The sequence below is a fragment of the Chaetodon trifascialis genome, chromosome 23 (genome assembly GCF_039877785.1).
Source record: "Chaetodon trifascialis isolate fChaTrf1 chromosome 23, fChaTrf1.hap1, whole genome shotgun sequence".
NCBI classification, from domain to species: domain Eukaryota; kingdom Metazoa; phylum Chordata; class Actinopteri; order Chaetodontiformes; family Chaetodontidae; genus Chaetodon; species Chaetodon trifascialis.
In genome coordinates, this window is record NC_092078.1 from 365,001 (window position 1) to 385,000 (window position 20,000).

At 50.8% G+C, this 20,000-nt stretch overlaps 4 protein-coding genes across 6 annotated transcripts in view; 3 read left to right on the forward strand and 1 right to left on the reverse strand.

Annotated features, from left to right (window-relative positions):
* Nucleotides 1-2,966, forward strand: part of LOC139351243 (voltage-gated potassium channel subunit beta-3-like) — a 23,819-nt gene extending 20,853 nt beyond the window's left edge. For 2 of the 3 annotated variants that reach the window (XM_070993044.1, XM_070993046.1), the window contains 2 exons: nt 1-18; nt 767-904. The exon at nt 1-18 is cut by the window's left edge and continues 71 nt beyond it. In XM_070993044.1, coding sequence (XP_070849145.1) covers nt 1-18; nt 767-859 — 111 coding nt within the window. In that variant the 3' untranslated portion in view covers nt 860-904. Of the gene's footprint in view, nt 19-766 lie in introns of all 3 variants that reach the window. The other variant, XM_070993045.1, reaches the window with a different exon arrangement.
* A 494-nt stretch (nt 2,967-3,460) lies between these two features.
* LOC139351702 (low affinity immunoglobulin gamma Fc region receptor III-A-like) lies at nt 3,461-7,201 on the forward strand. The gene is made up of 8 exons (XM_070993706.1): nt 3,461-3,584; nt 4,120-4,296; nt 4,561-4,596; nt 5,265-5,516; nt 6,023-6,268; nt 6,441-6,581; nt 6,867-7,100; nt 7,135-7,201. Exons 1-7 carry the CDS (start codon nt 3,461-3,463, stop codon nt 6,983-6,985), a joined length of 1,095 nt encoding a protein of 364 aa, XP_070849807.1. The 3' UTR covers nt 6,986-7,100; nt 7,135-7,201.
* Nucleotides 7,202-8,135: 934 nt separating this feature from the next.
* Nucleotides 8,136-10,161, reverse strand: LOC139351398 (motile sperm domain-containing protein 1-like). The gene is made up of 5 exons (XM_070993274.1): nt 9,939-10,161; nt 9,679-9,754; nt 9,200-9,516; nt 8,739-8,894; nt 8,136-8,261 (listed from the first exon to the last, which is right to left on the reverse strand). Exons 1-5 carry the CDS (start codon nt 10,159-10,161, stop codon nt 8,233-8,235), a joined length of 801 nt encoding a protein of 266 aa, XP_070849375.1. The 3' UTR covers nt 8,136-8,232.
* A 2,277-nt stretch (nt 10,162-12,438) lies between these two features.
* The window catches only part of slc25a11 (solute carrier family 25 member 11), a 17,065-nt gene continuing 9,503 nt past the window's right edge, over nt 12,439-20,000 (forward strand). Inside the window, exons 1-4 of the mRNA XM_070992790.1 lie at nt 12,439-12,844; nt 17,593-17,745; nt 18,501-18,618; nt 18,866-18,954. Coding sequence (XP_070848891.1) covers nt 12,780-12,844; nt 17,593-17,745; nt 18,501-18,618; nt 18,866-18,954 — 425 coding nt within the window. The 5' untranslated portion in view covers nt 12,439-12,779. The remainder of the gene's footprint in view (nt 12,845-17,592; nt 17,746-18,500; nt 18,619-18,865; nt 18,955-20,000) is intronic.

Genomic DNA, 20,000 nt, shown 5'->3' on the forward strand with positions numbered 1-20,000 from the left:
AACCTCGGCTCTCTCAGGGTACACAGGAACTAAGTACATGTACTCGAGTACTGTACGTAGTGACCACATACTGTAGTGTTTTATGCTACTTTCTCCTTCTGCATCATACAGTATGTGTGTATGATGTGACGCAGTAGTACTGCAGTAAAGTACTCAGCAGTACACAGACTGCAGCAGTGCAGAGCAGATTAGATTCTGTCGATCGTCAGATTATCAGAATATAATCTGCTGCTCACTGACGATACAACACCGATAAAGGACAACGTCTGCCTTCTGAGTACTTTTACTTCTGATACTTGATGTCAATGTTGCTGATGATACTTCTGTACTTTCATTTAAGTAACATACTAGATGTTTGTACTTGCTTCAGAGTATTCTTTGACGTGGTCTGATACTTTTACTTCAGAGAATATCAGAGTACTCTTAGCTAACATGCTAACATGCTAACCGTTAACACTGTACAAATCCAATGTGGCCAAAAGTATGTGGACACCATGTCTGTAATGGAGCAGCCTGAACGCTGCAGGGATCTGATTGGTCGGCTCAGGCGAGTTCTTCCTCACCAACACAAGCTGTCGACGTCACTGGAGCTAAGACGTCCAAACCAGGACAAACCGGTCCAGCTCCGGTCCAGCTGTCCACATACTTTGACCACATGTTGTATTCAAACGGGCTCATGAGTCTCAAAGTGTCTCCGTTAATTGGAGGAAAGCGAAGCCTGTGATTGGTCAGCTTTTTAAGGACTTCCTGTCTTTGTGTCCTGCAGGTTCTGACTCAGCTGACTCCGCCTCTCATCGCAGAGATGGACGTGTTGCTCAGCAACAAGCCACGAACTGGCAAGAAGGAGCCGAGGAGCTGAGGAGGAGGAGGAGGAAGAGGAAGAGGAAGAGGAAGAGGAAGAGGAAGAGGAAGAGGAAGAGGAAGAGGAGGAGGAGGAGGAAGCTAAAAACTTTGATGATTCAGAAAAGAAAGAGTGACTGTTAGGAGGGAAAGAAGACGGATGGACAAATATGAGTCATATTTAGTCAGGGACGCGGACAGAGACATCCTTGTCGTCATGGAGACGAGCAGATGAGAAATATATCACAAATATTTATTCTTATATTAACGTGAGGACGCGGGTGCAGAGCCTCGTGTCGGCAGGACAAAGACCTCCTGAGACAAGTTAGCTTAGCATCGCAGACCAGCAGACTCGCAGTCTGACAGCCAATCGGATCTGTCCTGAGCGGCTGTACGGAAGCCTGTTTGGACCAAAACAAACAGATTCATTTCCTTCATGAAGACAGAAACCTGCTCCAGCGTCGCTACGATAAGAACCAACGTCCTTCTCAGGACGACGACAGACGATTCGCTCATCGAGTCGACAAGACGTGAGACGTCTCATTCCAGGATTCATGTCTGTCTCCAGCAGGACGTCAAACTTAGCTTTGTTTTGACATTTCAACTGAAACCATAAGTTCATTCGCTCCAGCGTGGACGATTCAGAGGATGTTAGCAGAAAAACAACATTCATACTTTTACTCAGCTGCTCCCCCTCACAGAGGCCGCCATGTTGCTCCGCCATGTTGCTCCGCCATGTTGCCACAGAACCGGAGACCAAAACGACAAACTAACACTGTCTTTGGCAGCCGCTGTGGGGTGGACCGCTAGATGTTGCTAACTCGTCCACGCTGGACTTGATTAAGACAGTCTGCTGTGGCCGCGTTAGCCTTAGCATTAGCATTAGCCTGGGCTCCATTTTCAAGTGGAAAAAAATGAAATGAAAAGTTGAGATTTTGACTTTTTTACAACAAATTACAAGAACAACTGAACGTTCAGACTTTTCAAAATAAAACATGACATTCTGATTTTCTTCAGGTCAAACTTTTGAGATGCTAAATGAAATTAAGTAAAAGCTGCGAGTTCGACCTTTTTTTCTAGTCCAACTTTTTGCCTTTTTTGGAAGAAATGAGCTTCCGTACAATTCACTCTCCCACTGCTTTCATTTCAAAATAAAAGCCTGCTGTTAGAACTAAGGCAAGCGAGAGAACGGTCGAGGCTGCCGCTCGTGTAAACCATGTGACATCACCGCATCTGCCTGTCCATCTGCCTGTCCATCTGCCTGTCTGTCTGTCTGTCTGTCTGTCTGTCTGTCTGTCCTGTGTCCTCTGCCTGTCCATCTGCCTGTCTGTCTGTCTGTCTGTCCTGTGTCCTCTGCCTGTCCATCTGCCTGTCCGTCTGTCTGTCCTGTGTCCTCTGCTTGTCTGTCTGCCTGCCTGCCTGTCTGTCTGTCTGTCTGTCTGTCTGTCTGCCTGTCTCTCAGTCTGTCTGCTCGAGGCTCTGGCTGTCCCGTGTCCTCTGCCTGTCCATCTGTCTGTCTGTCTGTCTGCCTGCCTGTCTGTCTGTCTGCCTGCCTGTCTGCCTGCCTGCCTGTCTCTCAGTCTGTCTGCTCGAGGCTCTGGCTGTCCTGTGTCCCCTGGCTGTCCTGCAGTATATTAATGAGTATACTTAATTGAGTGTAGCGTATGAATCTGTATTTATGAATGTAGCTCCTGTAGTCTTCACACAGAGGATGTCGTCTCGTGGGGACGTCTCAGAGGACATCACCTCGTCGCAGACCACCACTCGTACATTTCTTTATTGATGATCTTTGCTTTCTTTTTGAAGTGAATGAGCAACGTAAAACAACAGTTTAGCTGGAAACTGTGAGACAGATTTGAAAACGAAATAAAGCGTAAGATGATTTTTGTTTATATTAGTAATAAATAAACAAGAATAAACATGGAGAAGACCTGAATCTGTCAATAAGAAGTATCTTATTGTTATTCATCCTGCGTTTTTATGGCAGCTGGTTCTTTTTCACACATGAAGGACTCTCATCTATCACCCTCACTGGTTTCACTGGTTTCACTGGTTTCACTCTTTGACCCTTTCTGTTCCTCCTATTGTAAACCACTGTTAGAGAATGCCAATAAAGTTATTCAATCAAACCTGGAACTCAGTGTCTGTCTGTGTCCAGCAGGAGGCGCAAACACTGCATGGAGCTGACAGTACTGCTGTACTTTTACTGCATGGAGCTGACAGTACTGCTGTACTTTTACTGCATGGAGCTGACAATACTGCTGTACTTTTACTGCATGGAGCTGACAATACTGCTGTACTTTTACTGCATGGAGCTAACAATACTGCTGTACTTTTACTGCATGGAGCTAACAATACTGCTGTATTTTAGAATACATGTCCGTGCTTTAATGGTGTAAAAGTACTTTGTTTTTGTCGTACTGCTGCAGCGCCTCCATTCACCCTCTGTCTGAAACGCTGTTAGCTCCTGTCTCGTTAAGGTCTGCTCTGATTGGTCAGCTCGCACACTGTCAGGCCGACGCTGTGGTGCTCCCTCACATCTGGACTGTTCTCCAGCTGCAGGCGGAGCTCTCTGAGCTTTCAGCCGTCTGAACCGGCCTCGCCAGGCTGCTTCTCTCCGATGCTACGAACTGGACATGTTGGACGCTCGTCGACGACGTCCTTCAGGTTCACAGCGGCGTCTCCGTCCCCCATCTCTGGTGGTCTGAGCGCGGCCTCTGTGAAGAACACGGACTCCAGGTCAGGTCTGCTCCACCCTAACGCCGTGATGGAGGCGTCTCTGAGAGCCAGACGTGTCCACGCTTCAGAGCCGCCACCCAAAGTCTGGTCTACAGCACACGAGCTACGACCTATGAGCTAGGAGCTATGGCTCTCCTGCTATCAGCAGGCCGTTAGCACGGTGCTACATGTCCCTGAGGGACCAGGATGCTGTCTAAGTCCAGTCAGCGAGGAGCTTTGCTCAGGGGGACAGACGTGCAGGATGGTGGACATGGCGGCTCTGTGTTTATAACAGTTCAATAATGTTAAACGAAGAAGGATTTGACTTTTCGTGTGGCTGCGAGTAAAGCTGCTGCTGTTCACCACAACACCTTCATCACCCTCATCATCAGAGCGGACAGGGACATGTCTGCGCCGTCCTCCAGGTCTGCTCCACTTTCGCTGTACTTTAGGCTGGAGGTGTGAACACGCCTGACTTCCTGCGTGGCGGTTCTGACGCGTCCTGCTGCAGGTTTACTCACTTCTGTCTTTGAGGTCTTCGTTTATCTGCTTGCTCTTCAGTCTTTCAGCTCATCTGTGTTTGCTGCCGTCCCACCGCTCACCTGCCGGACAGACGACCTCACGACCGCTTCACTCACTATAAAGAGGAAGGAGGCGGCGGCAGCGGTGAGTTCGGCGTGCGTGGTCTGGTGTTGGCGGACAGGACGATGGAGGACGCGTGTCTCTGCTGGCTGCTCTGTGAGTAAACTCATTGTTCAGCTCGCTTTGACTGTGATGTCTCAGCGTCTGCAGGAAGCGTCAGTGGACTGGAGACGCTGAGACATCACTTCACTTTAAATCCTCCACGATTCTCCCGTCAGCTGTTTTCCTCCTGAGAAACTCTGGACAGACGTGTCATCAGTGGCTGTACGTCGTTTAGCGCTTCATTCACTGCGTCGCTGGCAGCTACTTCAGAGTACTTCGTGTGGCTGAAGTGAAGTTTTTTAACGTGTCTCCCCTCAGGCCTGACCACAGCGCTCTGCTGCAGACCCACGCAAGGTCAGTACCCCCCAACCCCCGTTCAGAGACCCTCGTCCTCACTCTTCATCACACACAGCAAATTCAAGCCTGTTTCAAATAAAGACCTGAGTTAGAACACATTTACATGTACTATGTGTACTAGTACGTGTTTACTGCGCGTCTCCAACATCACTTTGGAAATGACTCTTTATTTATCTATTTATTTATTTTTTCATCTTTATTGAAGCGAGAAAGACTCATTTATGTGTCCCATTGTGGAAAAAATACCCTGATCCTTTACTTAGACAGGAGAAATATCACAGTCTATAACAGGTCAGAGGACTGCATTCAAAATACTACTGTCAAGTAAAATTACCAAAGTACAATCAGCAAAATGTACTTTAAGTAGCAGAAGTAAACGCACTCAAAGTGTACAAAATAAGAGAAGAGAGGAACATTGGTACACAGTGTAAGTACTCTGAGAGAAGTGAGAGTCTGGGACGGCAGGAAAGGAGAAAATGTCCTCTGACAAACGAAAGACGTTTGGTCCAGAAGAAGAAGTGAGCCTGTTTCAGAAATAAAAACCCAGTTTTAGGCTGAGTGTCTCCACCAGCTGCTGAGGGTGGAGCGTTCTAGGAATAAAGAGCTTGCAGAGCAGCAACAAGCCGAAGCGTTGATGTGCTGAAAACACCTCAAATCTGCTGCAGCTCGTCTCACGCTGAGTCCCAGCAGCTCCCAGCTTTTCAGCTGGAAGTCTGTCTCTCTGAGCTGCGAGGAGGACAGTGGATGGACAGTGAGGAGGAACACGACCAGAGAGACCAGGACTCAGTGTGAGGACTGGGGACAACCTGCTGGTTCGTCCTGTAACATCAGCCATATCGTCAGATGGGACAGTGGAGTTTACTGGTGTGAGTCCAGAGAGGGAGCGACCAGTAACACCATCAACATCACTGTCACTGGTACGATCGCACCATCAATCGGTCTTTCAGCTGACCATTTACTAAGCCCTGCCCCCCTTGGTTACTGCTGCTACGCATGTTAAAAAAAAAAAAGAGTCCAAAAAGAGTCTTTTTTGGACAGAAGTTGACGAAAGCAGTTTGTTATGCTAACAGACTGAGGCTAAAGCTAACAGGTCCCAGCTCACCATATGCTAACAGACTGAGGCTAAAGCTAACAGGTCCCAGCTCACCATATGCTAACAGACTGAGGCTAAAGCTAACAGGTCTCAGCTCACCATATGCTAACAGACTGAGACTAAAGCTAACAGGTCTCCAGTTGTTAGAGAGGAAACTTCAGATCAGTTGTTAGCATTAGCTCATTAGCATCCAGGAGTGACTCCAGCACAGTGGCAGTTCCAGTTGTTAGCATCTCTAACGTCGCCTTTATCTCACAAAGTATCATCGTTAACTCTTGGCTCATCAAAGGGTGTCTCCTCTTTATGCTGGACTGCTGTCTCTGTGCCCAGATGGACCGGTGGTCCTACAGAGTCCTGTCTTCCCTGTGACGGAGGGACATGACGTGACCCTGCGCTGCCAAACCAGGACCCCTCCCTCCAACCTCCCGGCTGATTTCTATAAAGATGGCTCCCTCATCAGGACTGAGCCGACAGGTCACATGACCATCCAGCGCGTTTCCAAGGCGGATGAAGGACTCTACAGGTGTCGCATCAGCAGTCGTGGAGAGTCTCCACCCAGCTGGATCGCTGTCACAGGTGAGGAAGCTGCTCTGACATCATCACTTTATCTACCTGTGTGTCTTTTTAAAGGTGACTTTGGAAACATTCAGGTGTGATGATGCAGAATGGATCTCATTCACTCTGAACACAGTAACCTCAACGCCTTCCACAGCAACGTGTCACCTGACAGGTGTGCTTCCCTCTCCAGATACACCTATAAGCACAGCCCCACCCCCAGCCTCAGCCCCCCTCCAGCCTGTGTTCAGACTCGTCTGCCACCTCGTGGTGTTCTGTCTGTACTGCATCTCCACTGCCCTCATGGTGTCCTTATATGGACACCGGTCCACAGGTAGGACTGACGCACAGGTGGTCCGCTGTCTCACCTGAACGTGGGTGGAGCTATGAAAGGGAAGTCAGAGCATCTTTTCGGAGTGAAACGTAGTATGTGGCCCAAGAATGATTGACATCAATTCTCTAGAATTTGATTGGATTGTTCAAAGTGGGCGTGGCTTATCTTATACACATTCAGGCCTTTTCCTGCCGTTAAAGTGTAGAAGTGAGCGAAGAAGAAGAGTCAGTTTCAACAGATGACGATGACGGGTGACGATGAGCGGAATGACGCTGTTTCCAACAGGTGGACCAGGAAGTGGCCCGCCCGTTTCCATGGCAACATTCCCACTTCACAAAGCCGAGGAAGGATTGGCCGATGAGGACGACGTGATTGATGAGGTCACCACTGAGCATCACTTCTGAGCCGAGGATGAACCTTCTTACATCATCAAGATTTACAGTTAATGAAGCCGACAGGTGAATAAATCCAGGTGAGTCCAGCTGAGAGGAACAGCATCCACGAGAGACGCTGCAGGACGTCCAGACGTCCATTCAATGAGGAAGAACAGCAGACACAGCAGAGACACAAGAGAGACACAGCAGAGACACAACAGAGACACAGCAGAGACACAGCAGAGACACAGCAGACAGAACAGCACAGCAGAGACACAACAGACAGAACAGCACAGCAGAGACACAACAGAGACACAGCAGAGACACAGCAGACAGAACAGCACAGCAGAGACACAACAGAGACACAGCAGAGACACAGCAGAGACACAAGAGAGACACAGCAGACAGAACAGAACAGCACAGCAGAGACACAACAGAGACACACACAGAGACACACACAGAGACACAGCAGAGACACAACACAGACACACACAGAGACACGGCAGAGACACAGCAGAGACACAGCAGACAGAACAGAGACACAGCAGAGACACACAGCAGAGACACAGCAGAGACTTGGCAGAGACACAGACGGAGACAGAGACACAGACAAAGACACAGCAGAGACAGAACAGAGACACAGCAGAGACAGAACAGAGACAGACACAGAGACACACACAGAGACACAGCAGAGACACAACAGAGACACACACAGAGACACGGCAGAGACACAGCAGAGACACACACAGAGACACGGCAGAGACACAGCAGAGACACAGACACAGCGGAGACAGAACAGAGACAGAACAGAGACACAAACGTTCCTTTCATGACAGACGGACGCTCTTCAGGTGAGGAAGCAAAGCGTTTGACCAGCAGGTGTCACCTCCTCAGGTGTGACCTCGTCATGTCTGAAGAGCTTCGTCATCCGACCTCGTCATCGTTTTCTCGTCAGGACTGTGGAGAGCTAAAGACGCTAAACGACTGAAATTGGACAGAGGGACAGCTGCAGTGTCCCGTGTCCCTTTAACAGACTCGCTGTCCAGGCTGGGATTCAGCCAATCAGTGTCCAGCCCTTCAAATAAAGTCTGATGTGCTGCTGCAGTGACTGTCTGTGACCCCTGAGCTGCTAACGAAGCTGCTCGTTAACCCCAGTCAGTCTGTGTGTGTGTGTGATGGACAACATGGAGGTCAAAGGTCATCGAAGCCCATGGTTGCCATGGTGCTGGAAAACACCTGTCGCTCAAGCCGAGGAGGTGATGGCATGATGTCACCAGTTACCGTAGAAACACCATGGTGAGAAGACCTGAGAGACAGACAGGCAGACAGAGAAACAGACAGACAGACAGACAGTCAGTCAGTCAGTCAGACAGACAGACAGTGAGAGAGACAGACAGGCAGACAGACAGACAGGCAGACAGAGAGACACACAGACAGACAGACAGACAGACAGACAGACAGACAGTGAGAGAGACAGACAGGCAGACAGAGAGACAGGCAGGCAGTGTTGTTTCCTGCTCTACGTCCTTCCTCCTCCACAGCCTTATTTCCTTCCTTGCTCCCTTCTTTCTCTACATTTTGCTTCCTTTGTCAGCTTCTTCCTCCTTTAGCTCGTCTTCCTCTCCTTCCAGTCCTCCTTTCCTTCTCTACATCCTCTCTCCTTCTTTCCTTGTCCACCTCATACCTCCTCGTTTCCTTACTGTTTCCTTCTCTACAGCAGAAAGGGTGTGTCACAGGTGTGTGTGTGTGTGTGTGTGTGTGTGTGTGTGTGTGTGTGTGTTACCCAGTATATAAGCGCAGACCAGCTTCTGATTGGTGGAGACGTGCAGGCAGTGTGGAACCACAGAGCCACTGTCAGTGTGCAGGGGGAGCATCAACACTGCGACACACAGCACCGCCACCACCACACACACCACCCACTGAGACACACTGCGCACAGCTACACACACACACACACACACACACACACACACACACACACACACACACACACACACACACACACACACACACACACACACACACACAGTTTTAAAGTCAAGTTCAATAACTAAATCAACTACAAGTCCCAGAGTGCATTGCTGTCTCTCCTTGTCTCCTTCCCAAGCTCTTCATTTCCTTCTCTATCTCCTTGTTTCCTTCCATCCTCCTTTCCTTCTCTGCTTGACTGTTTCCTTTGCTACCTCCTCACTGCCTCCATTGTCTCCTCCTTCTCTTGCGCCTCCCTGAGCTCTGATGTCTCACCTGTGCAGGTAGGCCGCTGCAGGTGTGTGTGTGTGGGCACCAGCAGAGGAGACAGAGGATTCTGAGCGGACGGCGCCCTCTGCTGGCCTCCCGTCCTCCTCTCCTCCCCTCGTCCTCCTCCTCGTCTCCTCCTGCTCTCCTCCTCTTCTTCCTCGGCCCCCGCTCCTCCCCTTCCTCTTCCTACTCTCACCTCCTCTCCTCCTCGAAGCTCGGCCCAGATCTCCCGTCCTCCCGTCTGGCCTCCTCCTCTCACCTCCAGGCGGAACTTGTCCCTGCGTCCCCAGTTACGAGGGGAGACATCCAGGTGACGCACCACGCTGACAGGAAGAGGAAGTGATGTCGCGGTTGGGTACTGCGACCACGAGGCACGACGGCGTGTCATATGAGATAATGTAAATAAGTGTACTGCTGCTCTTTAAAGAGAGACAGGTGGCCTGCAGTAACACTACACAGAGAATGAAGTACTTCTGTGTACTCACAGATCAACACAGGATTTCGCTTGGACACGCCCCTCTGCCTCCAGCACTCTGTAGAGAGAGGGAGCTGTAGACAGGACTGGAGAGAGAGACAGGCAGGTCAGGGGACAGACAGGCAGACAGACAGACAGACAGACAGACAGACAGGCAGGCAGACAGACAGACAGACAGACAGACAGACAGACAGACAGGCTGTCAGACAGACAGACAGACAGACAGGCAGACAGACAGACAGACAGGCTGTCAGACAGACAGGTACTGACTCCTGAAGCTCAGGGTGAAGCTGTGGGGGTTGTACACGGTTAAAACTCTCCTGTGGGAGTTTCTCTGCTCGGAGTAAAACATCAGCTCAGAGGGAAACAGGAAGACAGACAGCGGAGACGCGCCACCCGTCTCCACCCGGCCCGCCTGTCTCACCGCCGTCCTGCCCCCCGGCTCCGCCGTCCCACCTCGTCCCCCCGCGTCGTGGCCGTCCTTCCTTCTCATTGGTCCGACCTGTGTGGTGCCCCACACGTGGCTGTGATCTGAGCGCTGTCATTGGACGCCTTGGCGGTATGATGTCACGGCACCGCCTTCTGGTGCAGAGAGAAGGAAACAGAAGAAGAAGAACTGCCATGTGAGGAGACAACTCACAGTGCGAGTACACACAGACACAGCACATTACTGACAGGAGGGGACAGGACAGAACACTTTGACATCATATGACACCTTTGATTTGTCCCTGATTTGACCTCAGCAGGCCTCTGGAGACTGCAGTCATAGTTCTACTCTCAGTACTACTGCAGTATTCACAGAGTACTTCAGAGCAGGACGTCCAGTCCTGGAAAGAGGACAGTTGGACCTGGAAAAGGCCTTTTCCTCGTCTTACCCTAAAAAATATGAATACTGAAAACTTTTGCTGTAAGACATGAAACGTGCTTGAATTTACATTTGAAAGGATGACTGACAGAAAGTGAATTGGCATTTTTTAAACTGTTTTCTGATCAGAGATCAGACAAAGAATTGATCAGAAGGTCTCTGAATATTAAACTTCTCGCGCTCCCTCATTCATTTTGTTTGTGTCCTGCTTTATTTCTCGCGATGTTTGATGCGGTGTGGCGTTTTCATGTGATTGACTGCTGGGAGGTTTCCCGGCGCTCCGCTGCTCCCTTAAATTACCGTTCAGATAACGTTAACGTGGCGGAGCAGAGAGCAGCAGCGGCCGCTGTACACGTTGAAACACTGAGCAGTGTCACTAAATGATGGCAGACTGGCTTTATTCAAGAGGAATCGACAGCTTTGAGTCCGTACTCACCGCCGCCTGCTTTCACTTCCGCAACAAGCTGTGCGCTTCACAAGCCCCGCCCTCCATGTAGATATCAACCAATGAGTGTAAAGAGAACGAAATACACGACATTCTATTGGATGTCAGTCATGTCAGTCACGATTTGTGTTTACGCGAGAGTGATTGGCTGCCGTGGAGTAGAGAGAGTGACGTCATATCCGTTCTGTCCAGCGAGTCGGTTTTGTGTCACAGTAATGGCGGATCGAGTAAGCGGCGAACAGCGACGGTGTAGAAGAAGAGAGCGTCTGTGGTGACCCTGCGCGGTCTTTGAAAGGCTGTTTAAGACTTTATGTGCATCGAAGCATTGGCCTGCGTTATCTCCCGCCGCACCAGTAGATTTAGGAAACACTGACAGGAAACAGATGCTGGATGCAGTCAGCTCCACACAACCACCAGCAGCCTGTCCACTGAAGTCCTGCAGACCTTCATCCAGGTGGTGGAATGAGAGAAGAAGCCCCCTAAACGTGATTTTAGCTGGGCGGGGGGAGAAAAGGGAGTCATGCTAAATACTGCAGCCGTTATGCTTCTGTGTTACATAAGTAATCACATTAAACATGGACTCTGTCACTGCATCAGCGTGTGTTTGACCTGCTGCTGCTGCTGCTGCAGGTCAGGAGGCCAGAGGTGGACAGGTTAAAGACATGTTAAGCAACAGCTGAGTTTTGTCTGCCCACATGCCCAAATGTACAGTGTGTACATCTGTACACTCATTACACACCTGAGACACAGCCAGGAGCATGAGACGCCTTTGACATCTGAGCAAAGCAATTTAAAGACAAGATGTGTCTACTTTTTAATCATTTTATTTTATTTTAAAGGATTTTTACTTTAGGATAATATATTTGTTTGTATATGTTTGTTTTTTATTTTATAAATGTTCTCCTGATTTCTATTTTCTACCAATTCAGTTTTACATTTTAATTTCATTATATAGTATACAGTATTGTATTTATTTTTCCACTTTTAATCATTTTATCTATTAATTGTGTTGATAATACTAATTAAATTGTTACGACAGCATTATTTGCAACTATATATGTGTGTGTGTGTGTGTGTGTGTGTGTGTGTGTGTGTGTGTGTGTGTGTGTGTGTGTGTGTGTGTGTGTGTGTGTGTATTATAACATATGATATATATATTATTTTATTTTTTAATTAATTAATTTAATTAGTTATTTTTTTTTAATTATTTGGGCTGTGGGGCAGCTGCTGTTGCATTAGCGTGTTGTCGGAAATATAAGGTCCTAAAAAAACATTGGGTTGGTTAAATTCACCTGTTAATGACAGACTGCAGGGTCGTCTGTCTAGACCAGCAAATGTACAATTAACGCCATCGGTTGTAAATATTTAATGTGCTTCATATTAATACAAATGTTTCGATTAGATCTCTTTACATTGTATTAAACAATGTGCGCATGTGCCGAACGTGCACGCAGTCTGTCCCAGTCGCTCCTGTTTCTTTTCATGAAGCACCTGCAACAAAAACAGTTTCCTCTCGGGGATCAATAAAGGAATCTGAATCTGAATCTGAATGCGAGATAAGTAACTTTTACACGTGACTTTCAGATTAACGAGCTGGTGTTGAGACATTAAAGGCCTCGCCTCCTGATTGGCCGGCCGGCTTTGCGTCTCCGGACGTGCCTGCTCCAGAGAGTCACCTTGCTGCTGGTGCAGCTGCTGTACCGGTCAGAGAGCAGGCGTACCGTCCGGCTCAGAGGCACACAAGCAGGCAGGCAGCGGGAATCTGACCGGGGACTCTGCAGTCTGACAGACCCGGCTCAACATGGCGGATGCGAAGCCGAAGACCTCTCCGAAGGCCATCAAGTTCCTGTTCGGAGGCTTGGCCGGGTAGGTGCTCCTGCTAGCTCCAATGCTAATGTGCTAATGTCAGCTGTCAGGGGCTGCTAGCAGAAGAGCTAACAGACTGCAGGGTCGTTCTGGTTGAGTTCACCTGTTGGTCATTGTGGTTATTGTGGTTACAGTCACTGTGACAGTGGCGAGAGGCTGTAACGGTGCGGAGGCTGCTCTGTCAGTTACCCGTTAGCTGTCAGTGACTGGTAGCCTGCACGGGGTCCATGTTCTGGTAATGTGTGTTGGTGTGTGTGGTTTTTGTTTCCCTCGACACTAACCGGATCGCAGCCCGTCATCTGCGGCTGTGAACCATAAACCAGCGTTGAATTAGCTTTAATTACGGTGGAAACAGGCTTGTTATGAGGAATATGCGCCGCTCAGTGTCCGTTAAGCTCGCTGTGTTCGCTCTGATGGCGGCTGTTGATCTTCTACCTCCTCTCCTTTAGGAACAGTTTTAAACATGGACAGTCCAAGTTCTCCAGGAGAAGACACAGTGGACATCCTGTCCTGCCGTCCTGACTCAGATTTACTGTGGTGTTATCGGTGTTACCATCTAGCAGCAAAGCTAATGCTAGCTGCCAGAGACAGCTAGCGTTAGCCGGCCAATGTTTGTCACTCAGAGGCGGAAACACGACCTAAAAGCACTTTGTTCGGGATTAAACGTGTGAATCTTCATCTTCATCTTCATCTTCTTCATCTCACTGTCTGTCAATGACAGGGACAACAGAGAAGATGCTGATGTGTCCATCCGTCAGCTGGTTGTTTCTCTCAGCTCTCATTCGCTCTCAGAGCCTCCAGTTTATTGGATTCAGGTGTGACCCTGTCCCCTAATGAAGGACACCTGGACATCACTTCAGTCTCTGGACAAATCAAAGCGATCTGTGATCAACAGGCTCATCAATTTTTCTTCAGTAATTCAGTATTATGGTGTGGTTTGAAGGAGGTTCGGTGCGTTTCTTACGCAGTAGCCGTCATGCTGATGGACGACGTAGTGAGCCTCAATGTGTGTCCCTCGTTTACAGCCAGCGGGGGCTGACGGCCCACCACGATACAACCACCACAACATGAGGTCAGTGGATACTGCTGTAAGTGCACAGCGTCGATCGGCGGCGTCACAAACAACACGTCACGGCTCGTTCAGGAAGGACACGTCCATGTAGGACACGTCCAGGAAGGACACGTCCATGTAGGACACGTCCATGTAGGACACGTCCAGGAAGGACATGTCCAGGAAGGACAGGCGGTGGCTTCCCGCAGTGACGCTGTTTCCAGAGACATTTTATTCTTCAGGCTGAGACTCTGAGTGTAACCTGGTCCGGAGCAGCTTAGGTCTGCAGCTTTAGTTACCATGGCGATGGAGACAGGTGAACAGAGCTACCTTTGTCGCCCGTCAGGCTCCACATACCTCGCTAACCCGCTAATCGCACTTTGGAGCCGTCAGACTTGCGGTACAGGTCGGGTGCAGCGGGCATGGGCGGCCTGAGCGAAGCCTCAGGAGGTCTTCTGGTCTGTCTCAGCCCTGGTTTGGCTCCAGGCGGGACAGGGACAGGGACAGGGACAGGGACAGGAACAGGATGTCTCCAAGCAGACACTCACTTAAATTAACTGCTTTTGGCCTAATTGGCCTTAAATTATTGTTTGATATTTTCACGTTCTCACAAAACAAATGTCATTTTTATGATGCAGACGCTGTGTTTTACAAGAGACATTAAAGGCATCAGGACAGGGAACACGAGATGTGATCAGACGAGGCGTTTAAAACAGGCTGGGAGTTTTCCGCTCTGCTCCAGCTGTGGACTGATGCATTGTGGGTCAGAGGCGCAGTGCCTCTCATTTCTTCCAGTGTGCAGACTGTAAAAAGTGTGTGCGTGTTGTGTGCAGCTGCTGCACGCGTGTCCTTTAAATGTCACGACCCTCCAAACCTCCCAGCAGCGTGCGCGCCCCTCCAGGAGCGTGCACGTGGGTGTCTGAGGAGCGTGCACGTGGGTGTCTGAGGAGCGTGCGTGCCCCTCGAGGAGCGTGCACGTGGGTGTCTGAGGAGCGTGCACGTGGGTGTCTGAGGAGCGTGCACGTGGGTGTCTGAGGAGCGTGCCGGCAGCTGTCGTTGTCACACTGACTTCAGTCCACACGTGTGACCCGCTCGGGTCTGTGTGCACATTCAAGGTGCAGGTCCTTGAAAAGCCTGGAAACGCCTGGAGGCTGAAATGTGTCGATGAGTTCACGTTCGTGACGGACGTTTAGAAACGCGCTCAGCCTGTTCATTAACCTCCACGTCAGGACGAGGGATTGAACTGAAACCAGTCGCTGAACATACTCTACGCTGGAGCTTCGCGATTGGTCGATCAGCAGACACACAAACTGCTGCGATGACACGTTCAGCATCAATCAATTATTCTTCTGGTCTCAGTGACGGACACGATACAGACCCAATAATCAGTCAGACAGTAATCATCAGATGATTTTGTCATGTTGGAGATCACCATCAGCAGGTCATCGTTCGTAGGACTCAGTGCGGCCGAGGCTCCTGGTGGGCTGACCATCTGGATTTGGACGACAGCGTTCGGATCCAGCTCCACGGATCCGGTTTTCAGGGCCGACCATACCAACACCTTCCCTCCTCTCCTCTCGGACGCTCTGTCAAGCTCCAGCCTGTTTTTGAGGTGTTTGTGCAGCATTGATTGACAGCGCGGGGCCAGCGTTCACCTGGTCACAGGTGCTGTTCCTCCGTCTGAACCCTGGCCTTCATGTCGGGGCCTGGGGGGCTGATGAAGAGCGCCGCTCCTCTGATAAGACTCTTATCACTGCGGAGCCTGAACCAGCAGAGCCTGAACCAGCAGAGTCTGAACCAGCAGAGTCTGAAACCAGCAGAGCCTGAACCAGCGGAGTCTGAAACCAGCAGAGCCTGAACCAGCGGAGCCTGAACCAGCAGAGTCTGAAACCAGCAGAGCCTGAACCAGCGGAGCCTGAACCAGCAGAGTCTGAAACCAGCAGAGCCTGAACCAGCTGAGCCTGAACCAGCTGAGCCTGAACCAGCTGAGTCTGAACCAGCAGAGCAGAGCCTGAACCAGCGGAGCCTGAACCAGCGGAGCCTGAACCAGCGGAGCCTGAACCAGCAGAGCCTGAACCAGCAGAACCTGAACCTGCAGAGCAGAGTCTGAACCAGCAGAGCCTGAACCAGCAGAGCAGAGCCTGAACCAGCAGAGTCTGAACCAGCAGAGCGGAGCCTGAACCAGCAGAGTCTGAAACCAGCAGAGCCTGAACCAGCTGAGCCTGAACCAGCAGAGTCTGAACCAGCAGAGCCTGAACCAGCAGAGTCTGAACCAGCAGAGCCTGAACCAGCAGAGCAGAGCCTGAACCAGCAGAGCCTGAACCAGCGGAGCCTGAACCAGCTGAGTCTGAACCAGCAGAGCCTGAACCAGCAGAGCCTGAACCAGCAGAGCAGAGCCTGAACCAGCAGAACCTGAACCTGCAGAGCAGAGTCTGAACCAGCAGAGTCTGAACCAGCAGAGCAGAGCCTGAACCAGCAGAGCCTGAACCAGCAGAGCAGAGCCTGAACCAGCAGAGTCTGAACCAGCAGAGCCTGAACCAGCTGAGCCTGAACCAGCTGAGTCTGAACCAGCTGAGTCTGAACCAGCAGAGCAGAGCCTAAACCAGCAGAGCCTGAACCAGCGGAGCAGAGCCTGAACCAGCAGAGCCTGAACCAGCTGAGCCTGAACCAGCTGAGTCTGAACCAGCTGAGTCTGAACCAGCAGAGCAGAGCCTAAACCAGCAGAGCCTGAACCAGCGGAGCCTGAACCAGCAGAGTCTGAACCAGCAGAGCCTGAACCAGCAGAGCAGAGCCTGAACCAGCGGAGCCTGAACCAGCTGAGTCTGAACCGGCAGAGCCTGAACCAGCTGAGTCTGAACCAGCAGAACCTGAACCTGCAGAGCAGAGTCTGAACCAGCAGAGTCTGAACCAGCAGAGCAGAGCCTGAACCAGCAGAGCCTGAACCAGCAGAGCAGAGCCTGAACCAGCAGAGTCTGAACCAGCAGAGTCTGAACCAGCAGAGCAGAGTCTGAACCAGCAGAGTCTGAACCAGCAGAGCAGAGTCTGAACCAGCAGAGTCTGAACCAGCAGAGTCTGAACCAGCAGAGTCTGAACCAGCAGAGCAGAGTCTGAACCAGCAGAGTCTGAACCAGCAGAGTCTGAGGACGCAGAGACTCCTCACAGACCAGTTGCAGGTCACAGTCTGTCTCCTCAGTCCTCCTCAAAGCGCTGCAGCAGCTCCATCTGGTGAGCCATGGACCTGAGGGGGTCCACAGTGGGTCCCAGACCAGCAGAAGGTCTCCTGTCAGGGACTCTGTGGACATTAAGATAAGATAAGATAAGATAAGATAGACAGGAAGTTCAGTTGTTACAGCCGGCGAGTCTGACAGAAGAGCAGCTGTGTAAATGTACACAATGTACTTTAAAAAGTACTGCAAACCCTACAATCTACTGTCTGTGAAAAGAATTCTTAGGAGAAAAACTACTAACGTCATTCTGTGTACTTTGAGAAGTACTAGGTCTGTATATATGTACAACGTTTAGCTGAAGGACAGTCGGCCTCTGGTTTACCTGTCTGTCCCTCTGTGAGGGGACCAGCAGCTGCACCTGTCTGTCCTTTACCTGTCTGTCCCTCCTGCACTGGCATGTTTGTCCACCCGTGATGTCTGAGGACTAACTCTTCCCTCTGTCTGTCTCTCGGTGCTGTCTGTCCCTGCAGGATGGGTGCGACGGTCTTCGTCCAGCCGTTGGACCTGGTGAAGAACCGGATGCAGCTCAGCGGTCAGGGCACGAAGGCTCGCGAGTACAAAACCAGCTTCCACGCTCTGTTCTCCATCCTGAGGAAGGAGGGCGTAGGAGGCATCTACACCGGGTATCTGACGCTCCACCCGACGCTGCACCTCCACTCTCCACCTCATTAACACCTGCACACATGTCCTCATTCAGCAGCTGTCCCTGAAGACTTATGTCCTCAGACCTGAAAACAGACACCAAAGCAGCACACAGTGACTTAACACGTGTGGACATTGCTGTCAGGACAGGACAGGACAGACAGAGACACAAACATGGTGTAATGTCTCATTGGCTGTAATAAGTACACCAGCAGTGAAGTAAGAGTACGAGAACTGCAGTACGCTCCTGCCACCTGGAGACAAAGTACACGACTAAAGTAAAAGAGTGAGGGGACACTTTGTCTGTCTGTGTCTCTGACAGACTCGTAGGCATTCGTCCAGACTCCTGCTCTTCGTCCTCTTCATTTGTCTTTGGCAGCTGATTGGACAGTGGTCAATCAGTCTGTGCCAATCAGATCCGTCCTCTAACACGATGTGTCCTTTGACACGGTCACAGCCACTGATTGACACTTTGTCCCCAGCAGCTTCACAAAGGACACTCTGTCCCCTCACCTGCCTCCACCTGACACTCCATCACCACCTCATCCCACACTCCTCCACCTCTTTGTCTCAGTCTGTCTGTCCCGCCTCATGTCTCTGCCTGCTGTCCTTAGCTGACAGCGACCTGTGCGCAGGCGTATTGGCCTGCTGACGGGCTGCGGTGACTCAGCAGTTGTTCAGGTCACATGATGCTTTCTGTGTGTGACACACACGTCTGACGCTGCGTGTGTGTCAGTCTGTCGGCAGGTCTGCTGCGTCAGGCCACGTACACCACCACGCGTCTGGGAATCTACACCATCCTGTTCGAGAGGACGACCGGAGCGGACGGACGGCCGCCGGGCTTCTTCCTCAAGGTACTCGCCGCGAGGCCCGTTTGACGTCCCAGTCCCGAGACAAACACGAGACCGTCTCGCTCGCGTCCACGGTGACGCGTCAGGAGGCGTGTCCAGCTGCTGGTCTCACACGACAGCACGCCTGGTTAAAGTTCACATCTGTGTTCATGTCAAAATACTTCATCCTGCACATCGTTACTTCGTTTGGGGTGTCTCCATACACGCACGCATCAGCGCTGACAGTCGACTCACTGTGCTCCCCCTACAGGCTCTGATCGGTATGACAGCCGGAGCCACCGGAGCGTTTGTCGGGACGCCAGCAGAGGTCGCTCTGATCAGGATGACGGCCGACGGACGGTGAGACGCAGACAGACAGGCAGAGACACAGAGACAGGCAGAGAGAGAGAGAGAGAGAGAGAGAGAGACAGGAAGAGAGAGAGACATCAGACAAAGACAGAGAGAGACAGGCAGAGAGAGACAGACAGAGAGAGACATCAGACAGAGACAGACATAGAGAGACAGAGACAGACAGGCAGAGAGAGAGACAGGCAGAGAGAGACAGACAGAGAGAGAGACATCAGACAGAGACAGACATAGAGAGACAGAGACAGACAGGCAGAGAGAGAGACAGGCAGAGAGAGACAGACAGAGAGAGAGACATCAGACAGAGACAGACAGAGAGAGAGACAGGCAGAGAGACAGGCAGAGAGACAGAGAGAGAGACAGGCAGAGAGAGACAGACAGAGAGAGAGAGACATCAGACAGAGAGAGAGAGAGAGGAAAGAGACAGACAGAGAGAGAGAGACATCAGACAGAGACAGACAGAGAGAGACAGGCAGAGAGACAGAGAGAGAGACAGACAGAGAGACAGGCAGAGAGAGACAGACAGAGAGAGAGAGACATCAGACAGAGACAGGCAGAGAGAGAGAGAGAGACAGGCAGAGAGAGAGACATCAGACAGAGACAGACAGAGAGAGAGACAGGCAGAGAGACAGGCAGAGAGAGACAGACAGAGAGAGAGAGACATCAGACAGAGAGAGAGAGAGAGAGGAAAGAGACAGACAGAGAGAGAGAGACATCAGACAGAGACAGACAGAGAGAGAGACAGGCAGAGAGACAGAGAGAGAGACAGACAGAGAGAGAGAGACATCAGACAGAGACAGACAGAGAGAGAGACAGGCAGAGAGACAGAGAGAGAGACAGACAGAGAGAGAGACAGGCAGAGAGAGACAGACAGAGAGAGAGAGACATCAGACAGAGACAGGCAGAGAGAGAGAGAGACAGACAGAGAGAGACAGGCAGAGAGAGACAGACAGAGAGAGAGAGACATCAGACAGAGAGAGAGAGAGAGAGAGAGAGAGGAAAGAGACAGACAGAGAGAGAGAGACATCAGACAGAGACAG